Below are 27,055 nucleotides of genomic sequence, written 5' to 3' on the forward strand. Positions count from 1 at the left end.
TACACAAACTTCGCAGCCCCACCATGGTCTGCCAAAATTTTGTTTCCAGTAGTTTGATTGTTTTCTCCCACACTCCTGTCAATCTCTACCCTTAATGACATTGACTGATAGTCTTCCGAGCGTCTATCATGACAGTTTGAATGGGAATGCTTGCTTATGTAAACAGAAACGTGCTTCCTATGATTGGCCTATCTATTCTCCATTGGATTGCATGGTTGGTCTTTGCCAAACCATTTATGCTATATCGTCTACATTATACCGTTTCTCTTCTACGGGCGCATGCAAAGCGTTTGCTTGTCATGGGCTGGACACGGCCCACGCAAACACGTCCGTGGGCTGGGTACGGCCCACGCTGCGGCCCTATACATCTCAATGGACCTTGCGGTGGCGAAGCAACAGCTCATCCTCGAAGAGACTTCACGCCGGCCGCCCTGCTCCTCGTCGCCGGCGGCATCTGCGGCGCGCGGGCGTCATCCTCGTCCCCAGCTAAGTGGCCTCACCGTCACCGAGCTCCCGCGTCGGATCGCGTGCGGGAGAGAGCGAGGGGCGGAGAGATCTGGTGCTAGGTCGAGTCGGGGCGGCGGCGATGGCGGACGACGCGGGCGGCGGCAGGCGCGAGTACAGCATCATCGTGCCCACCTACAACGAGCGCCTCAACGTCGCCCTCATCGTCTACCTCATCTTCAAGCACCTCCCGTAACTCCCCCATCTCTCCCATCTCCACCCATCTACTGTTGATCTGTCGCTCTTCAGTGGATCGGAGAACGTTGTTGTCAGATCCGGATTAGCAATTCTGTTAGATTCAATTCGCGCCTCTTGTGATTTCGCAAGAACATATGGAAAGTACAGAAGACGATTACTTATTGATCCAGTGCAATTGAGACGATGTGATGATTTGATCACTTTCAGATTTTAGCTATGCTCTCCTAGACACCCTTCATCGGTGCTCCTGAGTGCAGCTAACTTGCTCAATTGTGCTAATAGATAGCTGCGAGGCATGTTACAAATTCATTACATGTTGCTTGTGTCAAATGGGCAGATAGAAATGCATCCAACTGTCTTTGAATTGAATGATTATTTAAGAATGCCACCACACAGCATGCTTGTGTTCAGTTTACAGTATATATTTCATCATCGATTTATACTGCTAGCGTTCCATCAGTATTCAACTCATTATGCCAGTGTGTTCTGCAGCCCTGTTCCTGTGTCTCTTTATGACAAGTCTGTTTTATTTATTTTGTGAACTCTTTCGAGTTATAATATCTCAAACTTTAGTTTTCCCCATCAGGGATGTCAACTTTGAAATCATAATTGTGGATGATGGAAGCCCTGATGGAACTCAAGACATTGTAAAGCAGTTGCAGCAAGTATATGGTGAAAACCGTGTTGTAAGTATTTCTCACGTAGTGCTCCCTTTCGTCTAGGTCTATATGTATATGTGATTTGTCATGGTATCATGGCTTCCTGATGTGTTTGTCCTGACATGATACCAGCTGCTGCGAGCTAGACTGAGGAAGCTAGGACTTGGTGAGCTCCTATCTTCCATTCAAGTCTAAGGTGAATTTATTCTTCACATTTGTGTTAACTAATAACTGGAAATGTGCAGGTACTGCATATTTACATGGACTAAAGCATGCCTCTGGGGATTTCGTTGTTATCATGGATGCTGACCTATCTCACCATGTACGTAATTCTTCAGTTTTTCTTCTATCTGATATTTGGCATGCTTTAAGCTGGTGTTTTCTTCCTTTTTGGTTGACACTTTATTTTCCTACTCTGAACAGCCGAAGTACTTGCCAAGCTTCATTAGGTAAGCATCTTATCTTTGAAGATGTATTTAAATCAATCCGGAATATTCTTTGCAAAAATAGTCTGCTATAGCTCATTTTCCTCATCAATATGCTTTTGTCAGCTCTAAATGGAATCGGTATAGCCGTATAGGTATTAAATACTTTAGTGATGCTGAAAGATTATTTGTGTCAGTTGTTAGAAATATCTGAAACTTTAGAGCAAAGTCCACAACAATTGGACTCTTACCAACGCTACTACACTGATAAGAAGTAACTTAGAAGAATCTTTGTCCTTTAGGTTAATTATCCTCTTTGCATCACCAGGAAGCAAAAGGAAACTGGTGCTGATGTTGTAACAGGCACCCGTTATGTGCAGAACGGTGGTGTCCATGGTTGGAATCTCATGCGCAAGTTGACTAGCAGGGGAGCAAATGTTCTAGCACAAACATTACTACAGCCTGGAGCTTCTGATTTGACTGGATCATTCAGGTGTGTCTCCTTTTGCTTCAATAGAGTAAACTCCACATAACTTCTGTTAAATTGATGGGACATTGCGACCTGATTTCCTAGGCTATATAAACGGAATGTCCTAGAAGATTTAATCTCCTCATGTGTCAGCAAGGGATATGTTTTCCAAATGGAAATGATTGTTAGGGCTACCAGGAAAGGTTATCACATTGAAGAGGTAGATTATGTATTCCCATTTCTCTTTGTATGGTTGTATTGTTGGCATGCTGCTTCTTTGAATGCTGAAAATTGTGATCTATATTTTTCAGGTTCCAATAACTTTTGTCGATAGGGTTTTTGGAACTTCAAAACTTGGTGGATCTGAGATAGTTGAGTATCTGAAAGGCCTTGTTTATCTGCTGCTCACTACATAGGGGAAAAAAACGCTAGGCGCTTAACTGTATCAGACACAACTTGTGATAGAGGGACTTCAATTTGTTATATCTACAGTTTTGAGTTGCATGAATTACTGATTTTCTGACTTGCCAGTGGGTTCTCGTACAGTGTATTTGGTGTGTAAGTACACTTTCATGAGCATGATGATTTTGTCATTACTCTAACATTCTCGAGTCTCATTGCAAAGCAAAGGCAAGAACACAATTGTCCCATCTATATATGAACTGCAGAGAAAGCTTTGGGTACGGTTGCTTGTGTTCTACACTTTTTTTAGGTAAACCTCAAAGAGGACTGGGAGCAACTGTTTTCATTGAAGAAGAGACTTGGCCCAGTTTAATATCTGAATGAGTATGGTTTGATGAACGAGACTCTCATGGTCTGACTCGTACACGAACTCGGCAAGATTTATTTGATTTCAGTGAGATCACCAGGATATCAGGCATTTGTTTGGACGTGTTACCCCTGGAAAGTTGATTTGGGCGGATGATCATTCTTGCTGGAGTTCATCAGATCGGTAAATAAAACGGCGAGACACAAACAAGAGAGAAAAGGAACAATGACAAAATTTCCTACACAACCTTAAGTATGCTTAAAGCAAACTGTGGCATATAAAATGGCATCAATGACACCCATATGTTGGTCGAAATATTTTTGTAAGCATAAAGAGGAATAATAATCATGAGATCTTTGCATCTTACATCAAATCAAAATAGCATTCTGGAGATCTTGAAAGGTCTGCAAAAACAATCCCAGGAAACATAACTAGTCTAAAGACAACTCATCTCACAAGGTGAGTGTTTATCTTTAGGTTTTCTTTTGTTGTGTCTGACATTCTAGACTAGCTTCTGATGCTTTTCAGTCTTCACGTTTCTCCTTTTCTAACTTCTGCAAATCACAAATGAACATGTCAGCATGCGACTCAGAAGCTCCACAACAACGTATTGCAAGATAAGAGGGAAACCGCCTCAAACTGTAGACAACAAGAAGCTGTTACCAAATAGTTCATTTCAAAACATATTTCAACCACACACCATGATTAATTGAAGCAGTGATATAAACCACAAAATCATTACCCAGATTCCATGTTATCTGAATTAACATCAGCAGATTAAGTCTAGCATCCATTGGGTTTAACATCACAACCATTTCCTATCAGACGACAGTTGACTGGATGATTTACTGAAATAAAAACGGGCTTATGCACTAAGTTTCTTGATGAGGAAAACTGATTTGGTTGTTCTGGGATGCAATATTCATGCCAAAAGTTCTAGGATCCATTTTTCGTTTTACTTAGATTCACCAAAAGCCAACAATCCTTTCACAAAACTGATGGAATGATTAACCTTTAACATCATTTTTGCACGCAGTACCTCGTCAGCCGCATTGAAGCCGATGAATAGTTTATGAACCATTTCTATGTAAACATGTCAAAACTCAGAACTAATACCACGAAAATGCTATATCACTTCTTTCTGCCACCGCAGAAATCCAAGTTTACGATGCCCCCAAACAATTGATTTGAGCATCCAGCAGGTTTGTAACCTAAAATCATGACTACCTTTCCAAGCACAACACAACAAAACGAGTAGTGGCTGCATTCCACTACTGTAATTCACAATCAACACTACCTTGGCGTCTACAAAGCCATCGATAACTTAATCGAAGTGAAATAAGCAACACCAAATCACCGATAGATCCTACACAGTACAGCAGCATCACGCAAAAATATATGTGCTCGCATCAAGTCAAAGGGCCAAACATGCTCCAATTTGGGCAGGCATTGGTCGATGCAAAATAAACAACAGAACAAAGGTCGAAGGATATCCACGCAAACCCTCGTCCTAGGCCTAAAGGAGAGGGGGAGATTCGACATGGGAGATGCAGCGAGTAGCACCAGATCGTCGGAGAAGGACCCCGAATCAGCGGCTCCCCAGCGAGCGGCGGGGAGAAGTCAAGGGTTTGGTGGTCGAGGCGGGCGAGGGTTTTGCTTACGGATTGCTCGGAGTGCCACGAGAGGCCGCGGTAGACGTTGACGGAGAAGGTTCCGGCGAGGTAGAGCGTCGCCACCCCGAGCCCCGCCGTCAGCGCCTTGAACGCCACGTCCGCCACCGCCATCTCCGCCGCGCAGCCTTCTCCCCTCTCTCTCTCTCGTCGCCGTCGCCGGGATGCCGGAGTAGACGAGTAGTCTTCTCTGATGAGGAGACGGGAAGCCACGGGCTCCATGGGAGGTGGGCTTCTTATGGAAGAGAGAGGCAGCAGCGCCGCTTGCTTGGTGGGCCAACCAGCGGCTCGGCCCATGACGAATGGGCCCATGATCATTTGCTTCGTCTTATCACCCCTCCCTAATTCCGTAATTCCCCTGTTCATCAAGGACCCCGGTGCTTTTTTACAGAGGGCTGCTACAAAACGGAATTCCGTTGCAACGGGATAAGGCATATTAACTATTCTCTTGTGAGAAATTCCGTTGCAACGGGATAAGACATATTAACTATTCTTTTGTACGAGTATCACATGTATCAGGTCCTAGGTATCACAGGTACCGGGTAACAGGTATCACAGGTATCGGGTACCATGCAGCTGGTACCACAACAAGTATCAGGTATAAGGTACTATCTTATAAAGGGTATCCTGTTCCAACGGGATACCGTTGTCTAGATTTTTTGTTTTTTATACTACTTGATATTTTTTAAAAAGGTGGATGTAAACAATTATTTTTTTTGTCTGAAATTTTATTTTCATTATTATTTCTTCACGTGTAGAGGCAACTTGAATCTTGTAGCCTTCACCAATGCTTACCAAATTAAAATTTAAATTATTTTAGATGTTTCTACAACAATATGGGAGTATACCAACATTTTCTAAAGGGGAACTGTTGAAGAAGATATCTTTTCAAGGCATCAATTAAATGGGCAGCTATTAAGTTTCCATTCTCCAAGATAGTACAAGCCAAAATCTATAAATGAAACTCAAAAATATCCAAAAAATAAGATTTTATTGATAAATTAAAATGTTTTTAGTTTCTAATAAATGTTGCGTCCCTTAATCAGATATAGGTGAAAATGTTTTCTTCGTGATTTATTTTTCAGCATTGACTAAGTTGCTAAGAATATATATAAAAGGTTTACTTATAAATTCCGATGAAAGAAAAAGCCAAAAAAAAAAAGAAGAAGAAGTAGCAAAGAAGAGATGGGTACAATACCCGGCACGTCCATACGCTCAACGGCACAGAGGTCCCTAGATCACTGAAACGTCCTCTTGCATTAATTGCACTCAGCCAAGACATGACGCCACCACCTTCGCCGGCGGTGGAGGGCGGCGCGGCCGCGGCCGCGGCCGGCCATGGCGGACGCGAGCGCCACGTCCTCCTGTTCCCGCTCCCGTACCAGGGCCACATCAACCCCATGCTCCGGCTCGCCGGCGTCCTCCGCGCCCGCGGCTTCGCCGTCACCGTCTTCCACACCCACTTCAACGCCCCGGACGCCGCGCGCCACCCGGAGCACCGCTTCGTCGCCGTCCCCGACGGCATGTCCGGCGCCCGCCCGCCGCCCGTCTCCGTCGGCGACGTCGTTAAGCACATCCGCGCGCTCAACGCCGCGTGCGAGGCCGCGTTCCGGGACCGCCTCGCCGCCGTCCTGGCCGAGTATTCCAGGGACGCCGTCGCGTGCCTCGTCGCCGACGCGCACCTCCTGCGCATGGTCGAGGTGGCCAGGCGGCTCGCCGTGCCCACCCTCGTGCTCCGCACCGGCAGCGCCGCCTGCTTCGCCAGCTTCCTCGCCTACCCGCTCCTCTGCGACAAAGGCTACCTCCCGGTGCAAGGCATGACATGATCCAATCGATCTATCAACTGATTTGTTTCTCATCGATCGATTGATCCAATGATCCGACATGGTTTGGTTGCAGAGTCGTCGCAGCTCGACATGCCGGTGAGCGAGCTGCCGCCGTACCGCGTGCGCGACCTGATGCACATCGGAAGGGACGGCCACGAGCTGATGTGCGAGCTGCTGGCCCGCGCCGTGGCGGCCGTGAAGCTCTCGTCGGGGCTCATACTCAACACGTTCGACGCGCTCGAGGCGCCCGAGCTGGCCAAGCTCCGGCGAGACCTCGCCGTGCCGGTGTTCGACATCGGGCCGCTCCACAGGTTCTCCCCCGCCGCCGATGGCAGCCTGCTGCATCAGGACCGGAGCTGCCTCGCGTGGCTGGACGCGCAGGCGGCGGAGTCGGTGCTGTACGTGAGCTTCGGCAGCCTGGCGAGCATGGGCGCGCGGGAGCTCGTCGAGACGGCGTGGGGGATCGCCGGCAGCGGCGTGCCATTCCTCTGGGTGGTCCGGCCAGGCCTCGTCCGCAGCCGGCGCGCCGCGCCGGACGAGCCAACGCGGCTGCTGCTGCCGGAGGGGTTCGAGGCGGCGACGCGGCGGCGCGGGGTGGTGGTGGCGTGGGCGCCGCAGGAGGAGGTGCTGCGCCACCGCGCCGTGGGCGGGTTCTGGACGCACAGCGGGTGGAACTCGACGACGGAGAGCCTCGCCGAGGGGGTGCCGATGCTGTGCCGGCCAAGCTTCGGCGACCAGATGGGGAACGCGAGGTACGTGGAGCACGTGTGGAAGGCCGGGTTCGAGGTCGGCGGCGAGCTCGAGAGGGGGGCGGTGGAGGCGGCCATCCGGCGGCTCATGGCGGAGAGCGACGGCGGCGAGATGAGGGCGAGGGCGCGCGACCTGAAGAAGGCGGCGGCGGAGTGCACCGGCAAGGCCGGCTCGTCGGAGACGGCCATCGTCAAAATGGTCACTCACATGCTGTCCCTGTAATTTAGAGTAGTATTCAGCTACAAGTTGCTTTCATTTGCTTAATTATTTCTGCGTCAGATGTTAATGGAGTGCTGCTGATTTAGTATTCAGCTGCCGCTTAAGCTTGATTTGCTGCTGCATCAGATGATAATTTTCGCAGGGATCAAGGTTATCATGTGATTGGATGCTTGATACACGACATGTTGCTCCTAATTAATTCATTATCTTCGGTTGTTGTTCTTGTCATCGTTGATATCAGCAAACGATGATGGCTGTTGTGTTCGAGATTCTGTTTTGTTTTATGGAGGTTGTTATATCTGCCTTTAGGTTTTTAGTCAAGCTGTGATTTTATAGTTCATTTTGATTTTGCAATTTGTAGTAGAGTGTACTGTGTCAGCATTCAACTAGAGCTTATTATTGCTGCATTGGATGATCTTCGGAGGGATCAAGATTATCATGTGACTGGCAACTTGCACATTCGGAATCTAATGCCATAACAAAGAATACAGGTTGAAGCACTTTCAAGTCATAAGAGGACCCTAACTCAATCTTGATATTATGAGAATTCATTTGCTAATTAAACATGAGTTCAAGATAGCACAATATCCCTAATTCTCTATGAGTGCATTGAATCATGGGAATCATGAACAGATGGTTGCAGCAGGGTCAATCCGAAGTTTGCTACACCATTTCAGCATCTGCTTGCAGGCATCCAGATCGGTGGAATCACCAAAGATACTCCCTTTGTATTCCAGGAGGTAATGAGCACGCTCACAGTGAAAATCGATCTGCTTTAGCTCGTGTTTGTCCAGGGTGAGCTCCGAAGGTTGGAGCTGTTTATCCAAGCACAGATGGACCAAGGCGTAAGCTGTTAACGAATCGATTCCCTGCTCATTGCAAATACCATTAACATATTAACCATTTGCCAAAACATGAAAAAGCTGAGATTATCCAAATCATTCTGGAGTGATCATATAAACACCTTGTTATCCTATACTTGTTGACTGATAAGAGCGTGATCTTTCTTTCATTGAGAAAAGATTTTTCTTTTTCAAAAGGGGAAGGAACGACAAAACCTGATCTAATGAAATACAGGAGTTAGACTCACCTTTGTTGTCAGGAAATGCGCAAACCTCATAACATCATCATAGCCTCTTGGGAGGCAATTTTGGGCCTTTTCCATATCAAACGAGATGCTTTTAACAAGTTGTATAGATAGGTCGAGAATTTCAACCACTGATTTAGTGCTAGAAAATAAATGGTGCTTAGCATCCTATCAAGGAAAACGCACTTTGTTAGAACCAAAAACTATACCATGACGCACTGTAAGAAAGAATATAGGACCATTTTTACCTCGATTTCACAAGTCTGCACTGATCCGCATGCTTTTCCAAATCTAAGATTTAGACATTTTGAGATAGCAACATCTCCATGACGCCTCATCTGTTCGATAGAACTCAACTTTCCTAGGGTTGTCTCATATATGGCTGTTTCAGCGTTTCTCAGGGACAAAACCTTCTCAAGCAGTTGCCTTAGAAGGTTGGGAATACGATAATTGATTGAATTTGCAAACCAGGCAATGTAAGAAAGCTTGGAAAGTGTGTAATCTTCAGGAGAACTGCATCATTTAGATGGGGAAAAAAAACTTAGCATTTATCAGACTTACGGGGCAAGATATATTGAAGTATTTCAGGTTATCCTTCCCAAAAATTTTAAAGCAAAACTGCTAACCGAAAAATGGACCATTCTGCCACTTTCTGAAAAATAGTCATGATGACTTGCTATTTGTTAAACTAGGTGAAACCCTGCCCATTGCTACGGGAATTTAGTATGAAGATATACATTGAAACATTATGTGAATTATGTTGGATGATAATTTAACATGTTTGTGTTTGAAAAGCTCTTAAATTATAAAAACTATAAAGATATAGCATGTTTGCATGATGTTTAAATGTGATGATTGTTAGTGGATGATGATGTGGCATCTTTGCATGAAGATATACATTGAAACATTATGTGAATTATGTTAAATGATAATTTAACATGTTTGTATTTGAAAAGCTCTTAAATTATAAAAACTATAAAGATATAGCATGTTTGCATGATGTTTAAATGTGATGATTATTAGTGGATAATGATGTGACATCTTGTTAATTAATGGATGATGATGTGGCATCTTGTTAGTGGATAATGATGTGGCATCTTTGCATGTTAAGCTTAAGGAGTTAGTGGGGATAACTTTATAGTAAGATATTCCCTCCGTTTCATATTGTAAGACTTTCTAGCATTGCTTATATACATATAGATGTTAATGAATTTAAACACATACTATGTCTAGATTCATTAACATTTAAATGAATATGGGCAATGATAGAAAGTCTTACACTGTGAAACGGAGGAAGTAGGATTTAGGTGTAACTTCTTAGCTTTCACTTAGCAATAAAATGTTGAATTAAAAGTATGGAGAATTTAACACCAGAAAAAGGACTATAACAAGTATTCTGTGACTAGCTAGTATAACAATTAAACAAAGCTTGGGTATCATTTCTTTGTTTAGATACACAATATTATGCAAGATAAAATTGGCTCAATCAAAAGCGTATACAAGTACATATTCAAAATACAAAAACACATTCCGTTTTACACAAATAGTCAATAAACCAAGAGAAAAATACAGAAGAGGGTGGAGACATGGAGGGCTAGATGATCAGGAGATTGAGGGTGAAAAAAAAAACTAAAAATAGTGGACAAGTATCAGCAAAAACCTGAGCCTCATAAATATGACACCATCGGTAGAGCAAATGCCTCCAAGACAGTTACGAAGTTTTGAAGCATCACTGTCTAGCTGTATAATTAAAAGGACAGAAAACTGGTATTAGATACAGCACAAGGCAATGGGTAATGTAATATTATGTGGATAGTAAACCATTAAGCAAATACAGATTTATTGTGATATGGCTGGCTATGTTCATAATTATGTTTTGGTTCAGTGGTAGAATATAGAAAATTACCGCTTTGACAATGCGCATAAGAAGACTGGTGTCACGCCCTAAAAATCGCCTAATTTAAAAATACGTTGTTTAAATCATTCTTTAGAAATTAAATTAAAAGCCTACAAGCTAAACTCTAATAATCTAGGAAAATTTTCAACATAAAAAGGAGCTAGATAAAATTTTATTAAATACTTTGCTTGTTCCTCTATTTTCTAGAATTTTCTGGGAATTATTTGAGCAAGGGAAGTATTTTTAATAATTGGAACAATATTTCACAAAATATTTTAATTAAAAAGTTCAAAAAAAACCCTTCCTTAAGTTGTTGGGCCGTTTTTGGCCCAACACTCCCTCTCTCCCGCGCGGCAAAGCCGGCCCAGCCCGTCGCCGCCGCCCCCTCCTCTCTAGGCACTGACATGTGGGGCCCACATGTCAGGCCCTTCTTCCTCCTCTAGCAGCCGGCCGGCCGAGCCAAGCAAGTCGCCCGAGCCGCCCCTTTTCTCCCTCAAATCCGCGTCTAATCCGGCCATCCCGAGTCCGATTGTTAGGGGGGTTTTTATCCCCACATCCTCCTCTATCTTTCCCCTCAAGAATCGGAGCAAATGGTTGAGTATCTTGCCCGAATCGAACTCGTTTCGAGTTTATCTCCAAAACCGAGTTTTTGATTTTCCGGATCGATTTCTTGCGGGAGGAGTCCGATCTCTTCAATCCAAGGCTATAAATAGGACCCCATAGTCCTCCTCTTTTGTTTGCCCCATCTCCCGAGTTCTCTCGTGCTCCGTAGCGCCGTCGCCACGCCGAGAAAGCCGCCGCCGTCGCCGGCCGACGCTCAGCCGCGCCGCGCCTTCGTTTCCGTCGTCGCCGCCGCTTCCCCTCGCCGCCGTTAGGTGTGCAAGGAGGTGAGGAACCTCGGCCGCCCTCTCCCCGCTGTCGCCGGTCGCCGGAGACCCGTCGCCGCCGTTGACCGAACCGCCGCCGCCGCACAAGCTCGCCGCCGGCCGTCATCGGTCGTCGTTAGACGTGTTGGTGAGCACCGTTGCGTTCGTCTCGTCGTCCTCTACGTGTACATGTCCTCCAAATTCGCAGCCGACCACCCTAGCTCCGGCAAGGGTGCAAACCGAGCCGGCCACCATTGATGATGTCATCATGACATCATCATCTTTTCCTTTTCCCTTTTTCTAATAGATTAAATCTTCGGAAAATCATAACTAAATAATCGTAGATCCGTTTCAGGTGGTTCAAGTTGCTAAATTTTTCTAAAATTGAGATCCACATGCTAAAAATATCCACATGTACTGTTAATGCTTGTTTTTGTACTGTTTTGTTGATTTTTGTTTAATTGCTTTAGTTTCCGACGTTCCGGAGGAGAGCGTTTCTGTTGAGGAAGGTTCCGAAGCGTTTGCGGAAGCCCAAGGCAAGTCACACAGATCCCAAACAACCCTTTGAGCATGTTGAACCCGTTTAAAGCTATTATTTTATTTCAACTATGCATTATTTTCGAATGTCATCGGGTGGTGAACCTTTCCCGGTTAGTTATTGGCCGAAGATGACTTTATTTTCCTATGTGTTATAATTTGATTAGCGTGAACCTTATATATTGGATTGGTTCAGCTAAATGCTATATGTATGTTTGCTTAGCCATGCCTAGAAACATTAGCTAACTAAAGGGGTTAAATATAAATTATACTATACTGTGATTATTAATGATGGTTATAATAAATGGTAGCTCACGATGGTTAATCGTGTGATGTTAATTAATTGATAATTAAAACCTGGTTAAGGTGGGTTGTGAGCATATGGTTTTGATGGTTGTGCTCATGACAATTAAGGACCGGTTCGCGAGCTACTGTTGTGAAACATTTATCGTGCCAACCACAAGCCAGCGTGGGCAACGGCTTTATCTTTTGTGTAGCATGATTCATTATAGTGTGCCAGACTGTGAAGCGGCGAGAAGTCCGTGGGGGTCGCTGGGGAGTCCATTGCCTCTGGTTTTGAGGGGGAGATTATGATCCAGGAACGGTGCACTGTGGTGAGTGGTGCACTGTGGTGAGTTGTGTTGTGCGAGGGGTATTGTCACAGTTCTTTTCCGAGGTACCGTGGTGGTACTAAGGCGCATGGTAACATGTTGTGGGATTGTGTCTTGTGGGTACAGTGGTACACCTCTGATCAGAGTTTAATCTATTCGAATAGCCGTACCCGCGGTTATGGGTGAGTTGAGCGATGTTTTTCGTGATTAGTCTCATATTACACATTAAATGGTAACGATGTTAGTTAATGTAACTCCTGGTTTGGAATGGTATATTCCTAGTTTGGAGGTTTAATTTGTTCAACTGGGGTTGGTTGTTCAAATGAGTTTGGGCCTATGCAACACGGGTGTGTTGTATGGTGTTTATTTAATATTGATTAATTATACAACTGTTTTACTATTCTCTTAAATATTTGTTAAATGCTGTTATGCAAATGAGCTATATTATGCCATCCTTTGTTATCCTGTGCACTTGCATATTTGCTGTGTGGCTTGTTGAGTATGTCATATGCTCATTCTTGCAATATTCAATCATCAGAAGAGGAGTATTTCAGCGAAGGTGATGATCCGAAGGATTGAGCTTGTTCTGGTTAAGATGCCTGTGGAGTGGAGTCGCCATAGCTGTTCCGTAGTTTGTCATAGTTTTATTTTTTTTCCGCTGCGTAGAAGGTTATTCTTTGAGAGGAACTATCTACCTCTGTAATAATTTATTATTTGCGAATATTAAATAGTTATTTATTTGTACTCTATTATCAATTTGTTATTGTGTGCCTCGGTTGATTCCTGGACGAGGGTTTAACACACATGTAAGCGTTTGGAATTTTGGATAGAAATTCCGGGCGTGACAACTGGTGCCCTCAATTTCTTTCTCACCAGGAAGAACAAACCCATCATTTTTTATTGCTAACAAAACGAGAGCAGCCTGCAACAGAGAATTTTCATGCAACTTTAACTGAACCACATACTACGAATTAATGTATGCTAGAATTAACAATAATCCGATGTTAAAGAGTGAACAAAGGAAAAGGGTCATAATTAAACAATGAAATGCTTGAGTATATATCTTCCCGAACAACACAATATACCATCAAAACTATAAAAAATGCTGAATAGTAAGAATATATCTTGAGAACTTAGAAAAAAAAAAAGCAGAAAAGGAACCTGAAGTTGTTTCAATTGAGTCATAATATGATCAATGGAGTTCTTGGACCATGTTTCCAGTATCATGAGGCAACTGTCACATTTGCTTTCTACGGCAAGACCCTTTGCTTGGTCCCCAATCATATCAGCAAGTGCTTCCACAATACTTGTATGAACATCTGCACCATCTCTCCACTTGAACTTTCCAATCTCAATGTCATCTTCTATCCTTTCAAGAGCATGGATAATTTTATTTCTTTCACTGGAAGATATAATACCCTACACCATTGGATGTTTTTTATAAGAAATTTCATATAGAGATTTTTTTATCTAGAAGTCTGGTTTCATATAGAAAAATTTCATATAACGGCATTAGTTGCAGTTGATTTCATTTAGTTTTATCTGAGGGGATGTCGAGATGTTTTTTATCTAGGTGCCTGGTTTGTTCGCCGCCATGTTATAGTATTTCTCTCTTCTTAACGGAAGTGCTTTTGTTTGCTCTTAAGAGAAAATGTAGTGAATAACCCTAAACTAGAACATACAGGACGCAGTTTTGGCAAATTGTCATAAATCCTTGATGAATACTAAAATATTAGCTTGAAGGATAAGGTATGAAGATGCTGGATTCAAAGGCAACTGGTGTTAAGATATATAATGGTTGACTGAACAGGATATTCTCGAAAGGAAGTATGAGTGATTGAACATGGTGAGAATACCTCGTTCATAATTCCATCTGCATTGACCTTGCAACCCAAAATTGCATACTTGTATAGTGTTTTGTCAAACACAATGGAATCAACAAAGCTCTCGTCAAAATTTGTGTCCAAGGCTCTGATGTATCTGTTGTTCATTGCGTTCCGAAGTTGCATCCACCCCTTATGCTCCTGATCTTTAGAGCTAGAATTATTAGTGCATATATATAACTAGAAAAAAGTATCCTAATTTCCCTTTATATGGGCAAAAACAATTAAGGGCCTATTCACTTTGATGCCAAAATAAACCTTACCAAATTTTGGCATAGTTGCCAAAATTTTGGTAACTTGCCAAAATTTTGGCAGAATTTCTTATATAGTTACTAAAATTTGGAACAAACTAAATGTAGCCAATTTTTTGGCAACTTCACTAAAACTTGATAAGGTTGAAAATAGCATCAAAGTGAACAAGCCCTAAACCTATATACAGGACAGATCTACCGTACTGTTGTCAGTCAAGATCAATCAAAGAAGAAGTCATTACTGTACCTTGAAACATGATTAGCAATATAATGACAAGATAATTAATCCGTACTCAAGAACATTCCGAACAGGCTATACTATGGTCTAGCACCAGTAAGCCTGTCCTCATCTAAGATAGCCCTCAACTTGACATCTTTTGATCTGCTGCTGAGAAAGAGATGATGCTGCTGGGGCTTATGGCCAAGAGGAATGGAAGGGCACGGTGGCCGGAGAGGTTGATAGTAGCAGCACGCCCTCATTGCGGTCGAACTGTCAACAAACAGGTCATCAAAATTGAACAATCTCGAGTTGCAATTCAAGAACAATCTCAGGTTTCACTTCAATCTCAGTATGTATGTAGATCTAGTAGCTACTAGCAAGCATGGCGGAATTAAAGAAGATACTACCTTTGGTACCACGCCGCGGCGGCGGCGGCGGCGGCGGAAGACGAGAGATCGCCGGCGCGGCCGCTTCCAATTCACCTAAACCGCTTCTATTTCGGTTCGGTTTGGTTGGTGGTCTCCTCCGTTTCGTGCAGTATCTATAAATACTGCCGTGACCAACCAACCTAGGATTCGAATCGATTCATCTCCAGGAAAATAGCAAGGGGTAGATAAGATCATGATCATATATATCCGTCTCTCGTTTACTTGGGAACAAAATCAGTCGGGCTGATTTCTAAACAAATTTGAGCGAATTTACGCGAGACAGGGGGAGATCATAACTTATTTAGGAACAAAATCAACCGGCTGATTTCTAGACGAAATTGAGCAGGTTTAATAAGCAAGACAGGTGAAAAAGATCAAGCCATAGTTAAGACAAGATAGCTGCTGCAAAGTTCACAAGATAGCCCATAGGCGTTACATGGTAGTAGTAGCAGGTAGTACTAGTACTAGATAGATAACATAGTAGTAGTAGCAGCAGCAGAAGCATCTTAAGCTAGATTAGGTGTAATGCGCGCCAAAAACACTTAAAAGAACTAGTACTACTCTTGACTGAGCCCTAACTGCCTTCCAGTTGGTTAAGAACTTGCTGACAGCTACGCCTTTCCATCATCACCATCGTCCCCTTCCTCTGCCTCATCCTGCTCATCTGTGACGCTCATGAAATCCTTTGCTTCATCCATCGCGTACTCCAGGGTGCGCATCATGGACGCAATGAGGGACTATCATCACAATCAAAGCAAATTTGCGCACTTGTTAGTAAGGTAATTAGTTTTTTTTTTTTTAAGAAAAGGCAAGCTGCCAATTTCATTGAATAGAGAAGGAGTAAAACTGTACAAAGGCGAAAGCGAGCGTAAGGTAATTAGTGAATTCATAAAGAAAAAAGTTCGTTTCAAAAAAAAAGAATTCATAAAGAAAATTTGCTCCACCACCAAGCAAAAGTTAATTAATGGATCATCACCTTGTCAACCCAGTTGGTTGGCAGCTCGAAGGCGTAGATGCCGAACTTGGCGAGGAGGCGGCGATCGATCTGTCCACCGGGCGGCGGGACGGCGAGCGGCGGCGGCGTCGAGGTGGCCGCCGCCGTGGACGGCGAGAAGCACGCGCAGCTTGGAGTGGTAGCTGCCGAAGAGGCGGGCCGCGGCGGCGTGGCCGGCGATCTCCCCTGCCTCCACCGCCTCCAGGAGACGGGCGCACTGCTCGCGCAGGCTCGTCAGCTGCAGAGACATCTCCAGCTTGTCGCTGTCGGTGCACCCGAGCGGCCTCGCATGAACTCTCTCCAGCAGACGGGCCGTCATCTAAGCCTGATTACTATCTTGATGAGCTTCCTCTTCAATTTGTTTCACGGAGGTATGGATGGCCATAAGGCCCGAGGCCCGGACCACGGCCCGACTTGGGTTGGGCCCGTGCCTGGGCCTCCCCACCGGTACGCTGGGCTGACTCGGCACAATGGGCCGGCAGGCCAGGCCCAGTACACAAAGTATAGGGACTAAAAATAGACATATTAATGTCACGGTCCAAAGAATAGGGACTAAAAATAGACTTATTCAGCAATTTATATGTCAGCTCAAAGAAGGGGGGGAATAGACTTTTTTTTTTAGCTATATATATGTCACAGCCCAAGAGGAGGGAGAAAAATTAGATTTATTCTGTGGAAAAGCACGATGGGCCGTCGTGCCTTCGGGCCGGCCCGGCACGGCCCGAGTCATCTTGGGCCGTGCCTGGGCCGTGTGTACGGCCCGGTGTGTAGGTCGGGCTGTGCCGGCCCGACTACCCTCGGCCCAGGCACGGCCGGGCCTGGGCCGTGCCGCCCGTTGTAACCTCTGCCTTTATAGGTTTTTAATCAAGCTGTGATTTTATAGTTAATTTCAATTTTTGCAATTTGTAGCTATTTTCTCTGTTATCTCTCTAAAAACTGATCAAGCTATATTATTTGGAAAATGCAAGCGATCGGGTGCCCAATCAGCGGCAAAAAAGTTGGGTGCCCGCCGCCTCCCACGTTGTCCCCCCCCCCCCCCCCCCCCCGCCTTCCACGCGCCCCACCACACGCGTCGTTGCAACAAAGCACCCGTATATTGCGAAAACATTTCTATTAAGGAAATCCGTTTTATTTTTTTTTCCACCAACAATGTTTTAGTAAAGTATACTCGTGATGTTTTACTATGTATGGATCAAATGCAGTGAATTAAAACATTCGTTCACTATTTGTTGAAACATTGTTTTTATATAGGGTGAAATAGCGCCCATTTTTTTTAAAACTGTTGTTTCATACGTTATAGAAAAATGTTTCACGAGGTGATTTGGTTGTGTTTCAGCTTTTTAAAAATATTAAAACATTTTCGATCTACTTAGTGAAACAACTCCGATCTACTTGGTGAAACAACGCCCGATTTTTTAAAAAAATCGGGCACCCAATTTGTAGGCGCTTCAATATTATTCCTCTAAAAAACTGATCAAGCTATCATTTTATAAATATCCATGATTTTCTAATCTGTAGTTATTTCGTCTGTAATATCTGTAAAAATTTTGCCCGAATAAATTTCAATATAAAAATAACAGAGCAAGACATATAACACCTTTAACGCGAAAACAACAGTACATGCTGTAGCAACCTCATCTTTTTGCTTATGCTTATCAGCTAAAATTTGAATTTTTCAACCTTAAATTTGTAGTTGATTTTGGGTTTTTTTCATCGAAGTTTATTTTTTAGCCTTTGCTTTTAGATTGTTAAGAATGCGTATATAAAAGTTTTTCACAGATTATTTTTAAATTTCACGAATAAGCGAAATGATGGGGCGCAGAGATTTTAAGTTACTTTTGTGCACTTAATTATTGCTGTATTGGATGATCTTCACAGGGATCAAGATTATCATGTGACTGGCAACTTGCACATTCAGAATCTAATGCCATAACAACGAATACAGGTTCATGCACTTTCAAGTCCATTAGACTATAATAGGACCCTAACTCAATCTTGATATATGAGAATACATTTGCTAATTAAACGTGATGACTACCAAATTCGTTGCTAATTAAACATGAGTTCGAGATAGCACAATATCCCTAATTCTCTATTGAGTGCATTGAATCGTGGGAATCAAGAAGAGATGGTCGCAGCAGGATCAATGCGAAGTTTGCAACACCATTTCAGCATCTTCTTGCAGGCATCCAGATCGGTGGAATCACCAAAGATGCTCCCTTTGTATTCCAGGAGGTAATGAGCACGCTCACAGTGAAAATCGATCTGCTTTAGCTCGTGTTTGTCTAGAATGAGCTCCGAAGGTTGGAGCTTTTTATCCAAGCACAGATGGACCAAGGCATAAGCTGTGCCCAAATCGATTCCCTGCTCATTGCAAATACCATTAACATATTAACCATTTGCTAGAGCATGGAAAGGCTGAGACTAATACGTTATTATTCCTCCAAATCATAATGGAGTACTCATGTTTAGCTTTCTTTTGTGAGAAAGAATGATAAGCCTGATTCAAATGAACTCGAGCTAATTAAGGCATACGGCAAAAATAAAATGAAATACCGGAGTTACCTATAAAAAAAAAAGCAAAACTCTCACCTTCGTTGTCAGGAAATGTGTAAACCTCATAACATCATGATATCCTCTTGGGAGGGAATTTTGGGCCTTTTCCATGCCAAACAAGATCCTTAGAACAAGTTGTATGGATAGATCGAGAATTTCGACCACAGATTTAGTGCTAGAAAATAAATAGTGCTTAGCGTCCTATCCCAAGAAAACACACTTAGTTAGAACCAATCTATACCATGATGTAGGATGACACGCTTTACGAATATGCTAATTTAAGATCATTTTTACCCGGCAAAAATTTAAGATCATTTTTACCTCGATTTCACATGTCTGAGGTGATTCACGTACATTTCCAAATCCAATATTTAGACATTTTGAGATAGCAACATCTCCATGATGCCTTGTCTGTTCAATGGAACCAAACTTGGATAGGACTGTGTCATATATCGTTGTTTCACCATTTGGTGTGAGTAACAGTATATTCCTCCTGGACAAAACCTTCTCAAGCAGTTGCCTTAGATGGTTGGGGATGCAATTGTTGATTGATTCTGCAAACGAGGCCATGGAAGAAAGCTTGGAAAACATCTGATTTTCTGGATAGCTGCATAGTTTAGATGGTAAAAGATGAGCAAAAAAATTATAGGGCTCATGGGGTATTAGAAGTATTTAAAAAAATAGGTTTTCCTTTTTAAAAATTTTAAAGCAAACATTACGAACCAAACAATGTGACATTTTCCCTCTTTTTAGAAATTAGTCATGATGACTTGCTATATATTAAAAGTTAGAAGTGCGTAACTTCTTAGATTGCACTTGGCGGGCAAGTTTATGAAGCATAACAAGCACAACATAGTTAAATATTTATAACACCTAGAAATAGTTGCGTTTCAAAAACCCCTAGAATAGTCAAAGTTCCTATGAAGTAACATTGGATTAAAAGTGGAGAACGCAACACCAAAAAAAAAGGACGATTACTACCATTAGTATAATAATAACTAGCATGGTAGCCTGCATGCAGATTGCGTGGCAAGCATCCATATATTTTCTATCATATAATAGTATATATTTTTTTAATTAAAATATATTAAAATGACAACATAATTTTAAATTTTGTACTAACTTTACCAAACTACCAATATGTAGTATTCATATTTCGTATATACATGATAGTTATTAATTATTTTTAATATCGGATTTTAGTTATTTCTAAATTGTACTCCTATATAGACTCTAACCTCTACTTTTAATTTTTCTTATTTTTAATTTCTAATTTTCATTAGTTCCAAACTGTATGTTGGTATTGACTCTAGTCTCCTCTTCCAATATTCCTTATATTTTTAGTTTTAAATTTTTAGCTATTTTAAATTGTAGGAGTATTTGTATATGTATTACGTTTTTCTTTTTCTCCGATTAATATGAGAATTTCTAGGTCGCGAGAGCTAACGTGGAGGCTTATTTTTCTATTACTTTAGTAAATTAATAGATAGATTAATCTCCCATCAAAAAGTGCAATAATTAATCAAGCCTATGATATCATTTCTTTGTTTAGAGACACATATATGGAAGATAAAATTGGCTCAATCAAAAGAGTATAGAAGTACATATTAAAAATACAGAACTATGCCCCTGTTCACATAAATAATTAATAGAAGCAAGTGAACAAAATATTGAAGAGGGTGGGAGAGCTGGAGATGTAAATTGGGGGCGTAAAAATGATAAACTAGTAGCAGCAAAAACCTGGTCCTCAGAAGCATGACACCATCATTTGAGCAAGAAATGCTTCCATGATAGGAACGAAGTTTGGAAGCATCATAGTCTAGCTGTATAATGAAAAGGGCAGAAAACTGGTTTAGATACAATACAAGGCGAAATGGGCAATAAATAGGTAATGAAATATTTATGTGAGCAGCAAACACAGATTCATTGTGATATGGCCTGTTATGTTAAGAAGTACATTCGGTTGCACATTCCCATCTCTATGGTTTTGGTGCAGTCCCAAGACTCCCAAATAAGTAAGTATTGTAATTATGTTCATCTACGTACCAGACAGTTTTAAGCTTCTTTGATGAAATGATACGCAATTCTCTTGCGTGTTTGAGAAAAGAAAAGGTTCTATGCTGCCAAGGATACTTGAGTCCATGTTGGAAAATTACCACTTTGACAATGCGCAGAAGAAGACTCTCCAGGCATGTGGTGCCCTCAATCTCTCTCTCACCAAGGATAACCCCATCATTTTTTATTGCTAACAGAACTAGAGCAACCTGCAACAGAGAATCATCATACAGCTTTAATTGAACCACATACTACGAATGTATGCTAAAACTAACATGAATCTAATATAGCGAGTGAACAAAGGAAAAAGGGTCATAATTAAACAATCAAGTGCATATATATCTTCCCAAACAACGTTTTAGAGTATACCATGAAACTAAAAAGATAAAAGAAAACAAACCTGAAGTTGTTTCAATTGAGTCATAATATGATCAATGGAGTTTTTGGACCATGTTTCCAGTATCATGAGGCAACTATCATATTTACTTTCCACTGCAAGATCCTTCGCTTTGTCCCCAATCATATCAGCAAGTGCTTCCACAATGCTTGTATGAATATCAGCGCCATCTCTCCACTTGAACTTTCCAATCTCAATGTCACCTTCTATCCTTTCAAGAGCATGGATAATTTTATTTCTTTCACTGGCAGATATAACACCCTACAACAACAGATGTTTTCGTAAGATATCTCATATATAAAAGGCCTATTGACGAGACTATATAGAGGTATACTAATATATTGATCTTCCATGGTTGAGGGGCATTATTTTATCTACGCGGTTGTCAAAACATCGTTATTTAGGGTTTCAAAAAAAAAACATCGTTATTTAAGTGCTTGGTTTGTTCACCACCATGGTATGTCATTTCTCTTCTTCTTAACGAAGAAACTTGTGTTTTGTTTGCTCTTGAGAGAAATTTATAGCAACGGGCCCTAAACTAGCACATCCAGGAAGCAATTTTGGCAAATTATCATAAATCGTTGGTCAATACTAAATCATTAGGCATGAAGACAGTGGCATCTGGTGTAAATAAATTTAATGGGTGACTAAACAGTATATTTTCGGAAGGGAGAAGTATGAGTGATTGCACATGCTGAGAATACCTGATTCATAATCCCATCCGCATTGACCTTGCAACCCAAAATTGCATACTTGTAGAGTGTTTTGTCAAACACAATGGAATCAGCAAACCTATCGTCAAAACTTATGTCCACGGCTTTGTTGTATCTGCTGTTCATTTCACTCCGAAATTGCATCCACCCCTTATGCTCCTGATCCTCAGAATTAGAATTAGTAAAGATGCGCAAGTAGAAAAATGTACCCTAATTACCCTATATATGGCCAAAAACAAATTAAACCTGTATACAGTAGAGATCTCCCGTGTTGTTGTCAATCATGATCAATTAATCTTTTTTTTTTAAAAAAAAGGGAAGTCTTTGCTTTAGCTTGAAACATGAGTATTGAGTTATTGACAAGAAAACTGACAGTAACAATATAATGAAAATGAAATTTGCACTCAAGAATCAAGAAGATGGTTAAGAACACTTAAGTTTGTAAAGGAGAAAACAAATTCTATTACCTTCTTCTCAAAAGCTTCGGCAGGGGAATCCTCACAGATGTCCCAGACAGATTCAGGGAAGTGATCATAAAGATCAGAAAAGGACATTCCGAACAGGCTAAACCATGGTCTAACACCAGTAACACTGTCCTCATGTAAGATAGCCCTCAACTTCACATCTTTTGATCTACTGCTGCTGCTGGTCAGCCCGGCCGCCTTAGATGCAACATGCAGACTCTGATGGCTGCTGCGAAAGAGAGGTTGCCGCTGTGGCTTTTGGCCGCAAGGAACGGAAGGGCACGGCGGCGGCCGGAGGGGTTGGTAGTAGTAGCACGCCCCCATTACCCGTCACCTGTCAGCCATGAACATTGAACAAATCTCATCAAGTTTCAGTTCGATCTGTGTAGATCGTGAAGCGGTAGCTAGCAAGCAGGGCTGAATTGAAGCAGATACCTTGGGTGCGACGCGACGGCGATGGCGACGGAAGACGAGGGAGCGCCGGTTCAATTTCACCTCAGTTTGGTTTGGTTTGGTTTGATTTGGTTTGGTCTCCTCCGTTTCGTGCGTGCCCTATCTATAAATACCATCGTTGCCGTGCCCTAACTATCATCGTGGGATCTAGGATTCGCTTCGATTCGTCTCCAGGAAAATAGCTTAGAGATAAGATCATCTGTCTCTCGTATTTAGGAAAAGAATCAGTTGTGCTGATTTCTTCTAAACGAAATCGAGCAAATTTAAGCAAAGCCACAGAGAAAGAAGATCAAGATTTAACAAAAGGGAATGAACTATTACTTACTAAAAAGAAGCAGCTGTTGCAAAGTTCACATGATGTTATTTGATAACCATCGGCGGATAGCACGTTACTACATGATAGTAGCAGTAGGACTTAATTAGGAATACTAAACAGCATGGTAAGGTTCCAAAACATCAGAAGAACTAAATGCTACTTCTCCGTACTTAGGATGATTACTACTGCTGACTGAGTTCTAATGACCTCCCAAAAAGTACTCCTTCCTCCTTTCTGCTGACTGAGTAACATCTACGCTTTCCCTCCTTCCTCTTCAGGAGGTGGAGGAGACCTCCGTGGAGGAGACCTCCCCTCTGCATCTGCTTGCTCGAGAGGAACCCCCTTCTCCGTGGTGGCGATGAACTTGGTGACTGCTTCAATTGCCCGGTACAGAGAGCACGTCAGCTGGGCAACGAGGGTCTATCACAATTCACAAGCAAAAGCGATCGATCAATGCACACAGACAGTCGGTCAGTAAGTTAATCCATACATGTAATGTAGTAATGCTCAACCAACAACAAAAGCTACTACTACAACAGATCGATCATCGATCAGTGTCCTTACTCTGTCAGACCAGTTGGTTGGTAGCTCGGAGGTGCCAATGAGGAACAAGTCGAGGAGGCGGGTGTCGATCTGTCCTCCGGGCGGGACGACGACCGGCGGCGCCTGTCCCTCGTCGACGTCGTCCCGGCCGGCGCCGCCGTAGGCGGAGAGAACCACGGTCAGCTTGTCATGGCAGCCGACGAGCATGCGGACCGCGTCGTGGCCCGCGATCTCCTCCCCGGCCACGAACGAATCCAGGAAACGGGCGCACTCCTCTTGCAGGCTCGACACCTGCAGAGACATGTCGGCGCAGTTGGAATTCGCCTGAACTCTCCTCAAGAAAACGGCCGTCACCACGGCCATCCTGAAGGCGATCTTGACCAGCTTCGTCTGCAATTTGCCGCAAACAGAGACCAAATTAGCCATCAAAACTATTATTAGTAGTTTCAAAGCAACCAGAAAACTGAAGCTTCCGTTTCAGAAAGGGAAAAAAACTGAAGCTTCAACAGTAACAAAAGCAGTAGCTTGGAGATTAATAAGAGATTTGGTGCATCAGAAGATCGAATAGGACGTCACAAACAAAATCCTAAAAAATATCTCACAAGAACAACTGGAATCCGTTGTATTTCTAATTTCTTCTCTGAAAAAAAAAAGGAACCACAGCTTGGTAAAAAGAGAAGGAAATCTGCAAGCTTCGCAGCAAACGAAAGGCCCAAATATCGATGAACAGGAGCAAAGAAAACAACATACATGCACGACTTGGTGCAAGAACCATACACTTGCAGAAACAAAAAGAAAGATTCCCAAGAAACACACCTCCTTGAATCTGGTGCGTGCAGGGACGCTACGCGGACGAGCAAAGCTGAAAATAGAAATACTCCAAAAGAACACACCTGCTTCTGCTTTTCAGACCGACTTTGCACAGGCAAAACTTGCAAGGAAAAATAAGGACGGAGGTGATGGATCGTCGATAAACAGGTCAAAATTAAACGAGCAGATCTGAGTCTGACCGGTGGTAAGTACGTGTACGTGCAAGAAATCAACTGATCAAAGATTCCTGCGTGATAGGCAAGAGAAGAGGAACAGAGGAGCGAAGCAAACAACGTGCGTACGTCGTACATGCACGATTTGGTGCAAGAACGCAACACGAGCAAGCAGAAACGAGAAACAAGAGCATAGCAAAGCACGATCTCGTGCAAGAACGCAAACAGGGGCAAACAAAACAACGTCATGCGCACGGTACGTCTGATGTACGTTCTGATGCAAGAACGCAACACGCACAAGCAGAAACGAGAAAGAACCCCAAGAATCGCACCTGCTTAACGCCTGAGCCCAAGAAACACACACTTGGTCCGATCTGACGCAGCAAACGCATCATGCACAGGGAGAAACAAGAAAGAACCCCAAGAAACGCACCTGCTCAACGCCTGAACCCAAGAAACACATACTTGGTTCGATCTGGCTCAGGAACGCGTCATGCACAGGGAGAAACAAGAAAGAACCCCAAGAAACGCACCTGCTTAACGCCTGAACCCAAGAAACAAATACTTGGTTCGATCTGACGCAGGAAACGCGCGACAGCCGACATGCACAACAGCACAAGCAGAACACAAGAAAAGACACGAAAAGAACACGCTTCGACTACTTCATAGACCGACTTTGTGCAGGCGAAAACCTGTAAAGAAGGAGGAGGGGAAAGGAGGAGATCCATACATGCACGTACGTCGTCATCGTCGTCGTCGGAAGGCTTGCCAAGGACCGGACCCGTCTTGCCGCCACCGCGGCCGACGCAGCGGACCGCCATCGACGTCGTCGCCGGACGCCTCGCGCCGCAGGCTACCTGCACGACCTGCACCCGGCTGCCGGCGGGCACGTCGGCCCACGCCGCCGCCGACGAGCCGACCACCACCAGGAGAACGGGAGCCATTCTAACCTAAGCCTTCTCTCTCTCTCTCTCGTTCTCTGGAGAAGTGGCTCTAGCTATTGCGTCCTTGCACGAAGAAGAGGAGGGGAGCGTTGCATGATATACACGAGATCGACGTCGTAGCAGCGCAAACCCCTCTCTCTACTTTTGCGTTGCATTGGCTGGTCATCCCACTGACGAGCAACAGCTCGTACGTGGTGGAGCCCACACACCAGTCACATACACGCAGCGTCGTTCAAACGTAAAAGAAAACAAAACAGAAACATGTGGGCTTCTTCTTCTTCTTTTTCTTCTTTTTCACCGCGCAGTTGCCAAACAGGTGTTCTTTCTCACCGCGCGGCGCGGTTGCGCAGCCTTTGCCCTCCAGCTTCTATTTCCCCGAAAATTTGACAATTTGGCCCTTTTTGAAAACTATTTGCAAATTTGGTCCCTGCCAAAAACTATCACCAGATCTGGATCCCGACCTCAACGCCAAGGCCGACAGCGCTGAGGTTGAACAACTCAGCGCCAACCGCATCGGCGCTGAGTACTTGACGGCCCTAAGGGGAGGATGGACGGAACGGCGCAATGTCAACGCCGACCGACTTGGCACTGAGCTTCGGGACCTCAGCACCATCGGGTCTGGCGCTGAGGTCCTATCACCCTTGGCCGAGCCGCACCCAGCAGCCCGGGCCTTCTTTCTTCCTCAGTGGCTCTCGGCTGAGGCGCAGCGGCGCCGAACCATCTCTCTCCTCCCCTCCAAAAAATCGAAAAAATCTCCACTAAATCGTCGCATTTTGGAGGGGAAATTGTTGGAGGACATAGTGGCAAGGTATTCTCCTCCGAATCCTCTCGTCATTTCACATTTTTTTGCTTGGATTTGCTTATTGATGGATGAACCCTAGAATCGTGATTTGGGGTTATTTTCCCTAATTAGTTGGTTCTCTACTCTGTGGTTGTAGTTGTTGTTGGTGATGCAATGGTTAGATGCTTATAGAACCCTAATTTTTAGTGGAGATTTTTGGCACTTAGGGAAGAACCCTAATTTTTCCCCCAAATTAGTGAAGAACACTTCTTTTTTGTTTAATTTTCATCACAATGCGAGAGTTCAAATTTAGGATGGATCGTTGCAAATGGAAGTTTGCGTATGTTTAGATATTTATGGACAATTTAGTTGGGGGACATAGTTGTAGGTTAGATTTTTTTTATTGCAAATTCAAGTTTTTAAAAAATGCAATATGCTAATATATCGGTTAATGTTGTAGATGGATAGATTAGTACGATTGCACTATGGTGGTTCGGTGGTAGAGCAAAGTAATAGTGGTAGCAATTTCGAGGGGATGAGTGTTAAGCAACTTATATTTGATGGAAAACCTAGTTTTGAGGAGTTAG

General features: G+C 43.3%; 3 protein-coding genes and 1 pseudogene across 4 annotated transcripts; 2 read left to right on the plus strand and 2 right to left on the minus strand.

Moving 5' to 3' along the window:
- The first annotated feature begins 383 nt into the window (after nucleotides 1–383).
- On the plus strand, nucleotides 384–2,857 carry LOC127766057 (dolichol-phosphate mannosyltransferase subunit 1). The gene is made up of 8 exons (XM_052291079.1): nucleotides 384–696; nucleotides 1,289–1,388; nucleotides 1,494–1,527; nucleotides 1,607–1,683; nucleotides 1,785–1,810; nucleotides 2,115–2,279; nucleotides 2,361–2,475; nucleotides 2,567–2,857. Exons 1-8 carry the CDS (start codon nucleotides 587–589, stop codon nucleotides 2,669–2,671), a joined length of 732 nt encoding a protein of 243 aa, XP_052147039.1. The 5' UTR covers nucleotides 384–586; the 3' UTR covers nucleotides 2,672–2,857.
- A 3,102-nt stretch (nucleotides 2,858–5,959) lies between these two features.
- On the plus strand, nucleotides 5,960–7,695 carry LOC127766058 (DIMBOA UDP-glucosyltransferase BX8-like). Its single transcript, XM_052291081.1, has 2 exons — nucleotides 5,960–6,509; nucleotides 6,594–7,695. Exons 1-2 carry the CDS (start codon nucleotides 5,975–5,977, stop codon nucleotides 7,490–7,492), a joined length of 1,434 nt encoding a protein of 477 aa, XP_052147041.1. The 5' UTR covers nucleotides 5,960–5,974; the 3' UTR covers nucleotides 7,493–7,695.
- A 417-nt stretch (nucleotides 7,696–8,112) lies between these two features.
- On the minus strand, nucleotides 8,113–15,101 carry LOC127768818 (argininosuccinate lyase, chloroplastic-like; annotated as a pseudogene).
- Nucleotides 15,102–18,109: 3,008 nt separating this feature from the next.
- Nucleotides 18,110–24,664, minus strand: LOC127765890 (argininosuccinate lyase, chloroplastic-like). Of its 2 annotated transcripts, XM_052290859.1 has the most exons (13): nucleotides 24,577–24,664; nucleotides 23,782–24,150; nucleotides 23,388–23,637; nucleotides 23,227–23,293; nucleotides 22,884–23,058; nucleotides 22,452–22,782; nucleotides 21,976–22,143; nucleotides 21,275–21,532; nucleotides 20,976–21,083; nucleotides 20,560–20,642; nucleotides 19,141–19,426; nucleotides 18,856–19,020; nucleotides 18,110–18,627 (listed from the first exon to the last, which is right to left on the minus strand). In XM_052290859.1, the coding sequence occupies exons 6-13, from the start codon at nucleotides 22,770–22,772 to the stop codon at nucleotides 18,382–18,384; spliced, it is 1,635 nt and encodes a 544-aa protein (XP_052146819.1). In that variant the 5' UTR covers nucleotides 22,773–22,782; nucleotides 22,884–23,058; nucleotides 23,227–23,293; nucleotides 23,388–23,637; nucleotides 23,782–24,150; nucleotides 24,577–24,664; the 3' UTR covers nucleotides 18,110–18,381. The 2 variants fall into 2 exon arrangements, with proteins under 2 accessions (XP_052146819.1, XP_052146820.1); XM_052290860.1 differs by lacking the exons at nucleotides 23,227–23,293; nucleotides 23,388–23,637; nucleotides 23,782–24,150; nucleotides 24,577–24,664 and having other exon boundaries at nucleotides 22,884–23,194.
- Nucleotides 24,665–27,055: the final 2,391 nt, after the last annotated feature.

Source organism: Oryza glaberrima, chromosome 3, assembly GCF_000147395.1.
Source record: "Oryza glaberrima chromosome 3, OglaRS2, whole genome shotgun sequence".
NCBI lineage: Eukaryota > Viridiplantae > Streptophyta > Magnoliopsida > Poales > Poaceae > Oryza > Oryza glaberrima.